Source organism: Triplophysa dalaica, chromosome 13 (assembly GCF_015846415.1).
Source record: "Triplophysa dalaica isolate WHDGS20190420 chromosome 13, ASM1584641v1, whole genome shotgun sequence".
Lineage (NCBI taxonomy): Eukaryota > Metazoa > Chordata > Actinopteri > Cypriniformes > Nemacheilidae > Triplophysa > Triplophysa dalaica.
In genome coordinates, this window is record NC_079554.1 from 8,672,016 (window position 1) to 8,675,353 (window position 3,338).

Sequence of the window (3,338 nt, forward strand, 5' to 3'; positions counted from 1 at the left end):
CTTATTGTATTGCCCAAATGGTTTAAACGTTTATGGTAAACTGTAAAACATGGTGTTAAATTTGATGTAAATACAACTGATGTATAAATGGAGTAAATGAAATCGTGTTTATGTTTAGTCAGTAAAAAGTAACAAAGATAAAGTGTCTTCTCTGTAGAGTGTATGCTAATATATATTACATTTAATTGCCTGGTGAGAAAAAAAATTGTTGGGGAATTTTGGTCCTACAACGGTAAAATTCTAAATCTGATGAAAATGTATTCCCCAGAGTAACTGTGGTAACTGGTATTTGTTTTCCCCCACGCTTAACATCATCCCCGGATGAGATGACATACCTCTGAATGTATTTGTTGTTTGCGTAACATGAAGGATGTGAAGTAAAATGTTGCGACAGGGAGCAAAACGCGTAAATACAGGCCGTACTGGTTCATGAATATCCCAGCCTAACATCTATACAGAGAAAACCTCATCTTTAACCATGAAACTACCACATGCACGGTAGAATGTTTGGAGCATGATCTCTAGAGAGAGGTTTGAAATCTTTAGAAGTAGAAGAGCTTATTTTTATTTACAATTTACCAACAGCAGTGAAAGGTTGTTGAATATTTTTCTGCTTGCACTAGAGTTAAGTAAGATCAATAATTCAGGGTTTGATTTTGTCCTTGTAATCCCTTGTAAAGAATATTATTTAAAGCAGTGATTTACTTTAGTGAGACCAGGCTTTTAACACGGTTGTGACTGAGGAGGTGTTGCGGATGCGTACGTCTTCATTCTTTATTCAAAATCAGACCCACAGTCTGAATGCAAAGAATGTCATTCAAAAGGAAAGAATGAGTTTTAAGCAAAAAGGAAAAATCCTGTCTTCCTCACATCTCTCACACTAAGTAACCAGAGAAAGTACTTAAGCGGTCTGCTAATTGTTTCTTGCTTAGGATACTGTTGTTCAGACGGACATAGACCCGGTCTCCATCTTTCAGCTGCACGACTGCACTGTTGCTTGCCGTGTCGGTATGAAGGACGTCCACAGCTATTGCAGTGGCCACAACCTAATACACAAAAACAAAACAAAAAATCAGGTTTTTACTTTATAAATAATTTCTTCTTCAATTCAGAATTTCAGTCCAGTTGTTGCCGATTCATGTAATGCTTTAGATCAGTTTTCATCAGCTGGACAGGTAGCGTTGTGTTGTGAAGGTATGTTGTGTTTTATACACATACAAAACATGTCTCAAACACACATTTTCTATTATTAATATTATTCAATTTCAAGATGTAAAATTGAATCTTAGAAAGATTGTTGGAAAAGTAAAAAAATGTGAAAAACATTTTTTTCATGGTGATCACAAATATATATGTAAAAAGAGAAATAAATAAATGGTATTTTATTAAATAATTTATATGACGTACATATCTACTATTGATTTAAAAACAAATAAATAATATTTAAGAAACAAATATGTCGTCAGAAATTTTGTTGTCATGAGAGACTCAGTCAAGGTAATTATGAATTTAAAATAAAGAATTATTGAATATTTATGATCCATTATTATGTAGGTAAACCAACACCAAACTAAATAAATTTGAAAACTACTGATGTAAAACATTTCTTATTTGCTCCTCTGCAGTACATCCATCCATCCATTTTCTACCGCTTTATCCGAACTACCTCGGGTCACGGGGAGCCTGCGCCTATCTCAGGAGTCATCGGGCATCAAGGCAGGATACACCCTGGATGGAGTGCCAACCCATCGCAGGGCACACACACTCACTCATTCACTCACGCACTCACACCCTACGGACAATTTTTCCATAGATGCCAATCAACCTACCATGCATGTCTTTGGACCAGGGGAGGAAACCGGAGAACCCGGAGGAAACCCCCGAGGCACGGGGAGAACATGCAAACTCCACACACACAAGTCGGAGGCGGGAATCGAACCCCCAACTCTGGAGGTGTGAGGCGAACGTGCTAACCACTAAGCCACCGTGCCCCCCCTCTGCAGTACACACAATGTTAAATCAATCCCAATACGTTAAATGCGGTAAACTTACCAATTGATCATTAAGAACCAAGTCCACTCGTAGACTTTGCCCACTCTTCACAATGTGAAAGATGAAGTAGTACGCTCCTGGTGTTTTACAGGTGAACGTCCCAGTAGAGGAATCATAACCACCTCCCAGATTAGTTATCACATCAGTAAATTTCAGCACTGCATTGTTTTCGAATTCATCCTTCATTGAAGCGTAAAATGCCACACCTCCATTTGTTATGCCGCTCTTACCCATAGGTCCAGGTAAGCCGGGAGGGCCTGTTTTACCTGGAGGCCCCGCTGGACCAGGAGGTCCAACTCCAGAAGAGGCAAGAGGGATAACCAAGCCATTGCTACGGTCAGTTGAGCGGTCTGTGGAGGGGTCACACACAATCCTGCAGGATCCCAGTTGGTTTTCACCACTGGTCCCACAGATACCTGCTTTAGTCAAAAACAAAACTGCTAAGAGAGCTACTAACCAGTGTTTGGTCATGGTGAAATAACAAAAAAGAGGTGACAGCGCTCATGGAAGATGGTTTCTATGAGGCAAAGATTCTAGTTTGTGATTGGTGGAGTTAGGCGGTCACATGATGAAGTTGAGAAATTGTCCATCACCTGATTCATTTTTATTGGCATCAGCAAAAACTAATACTGCAATGCAATAACTTCCCTAAAAGTCTAAAAACTGTTATGCAACAACGCTTAGACCATGGATCTTTCTTATTATTTGTTTATGTTTGTCCTCCAATAAATTCAAAAGAAAGGTGTAATTTTTGCCACCTACAGCTATCAAAGTACATTTTTTAAAGCATATAGTAAAACTAAAAATGTTCTTTTAGGTGTTCAGAGCTAGAGAAGTTTCACAAGCCCCTGGCTGATTCTGTCAAAACTTTGTTAGGGATGCAAATGCTATGCGCTCAAACGTACGGCTTCATTATACGCACCCTCGCCACGTTTTTCATAAAATGTCACAGAAAATAAAATTTCTCCAAATGTCACGCAGCGTTTGAATGTCAAGATCTATAGTGATCGTGTTCACACACATTCCCACACACACATACACCAACACACACTCACATCTAATAATCACATCGACTCACATCAATATAGTTCTAACTAAATTATGTACTGTATATAAATGAATGTGGTCTCAGACTTTTTAATAAGAGGCAAGCAGAGTCAGATGTAACCACCAGAGGTCTCACTTGCTTCACTTCTAATCATCGGGTTTCATTTCAAGTTTCAAAGGGATAGTGCAACCCAAACTAAAATTCTGTCATGAATTACTCACCTGTGCAAATGTATATT

General features: G+C 38.7%; 1 protein-coding gene across 1 annotated transcript; it reads right to left on the reverse strand.

The window, feature by feature from the left end:
- Positions 1 to 541: 541 nt before the first annotated feature.
- si:dkey-5n18.1 (uncharacterized protein LOC570444 homolog) lies at positions 542 to 2,545 on the reverse strand. Its single transcript, XM_056764770.1, has 2 exons — positions 2,053 to 2,545; positions 542 to 1,046 (listed from the first exon to the last, which is right to left on the reverse strand). Exons 1-2 carry the CDS (start codon positions 2,521 to 2,523, stop codon positions 876 to 878), a joined length of 642 nt encoding a protein of 213 aa, XP_056620748.1. The 5' UTR covers positions 2,524 to 2,545; the 3' UTR covers positions 542 to 875.
- Between the last annotated feature and the right edge of the window lie 793 nt (positions 2,546 to 3,338).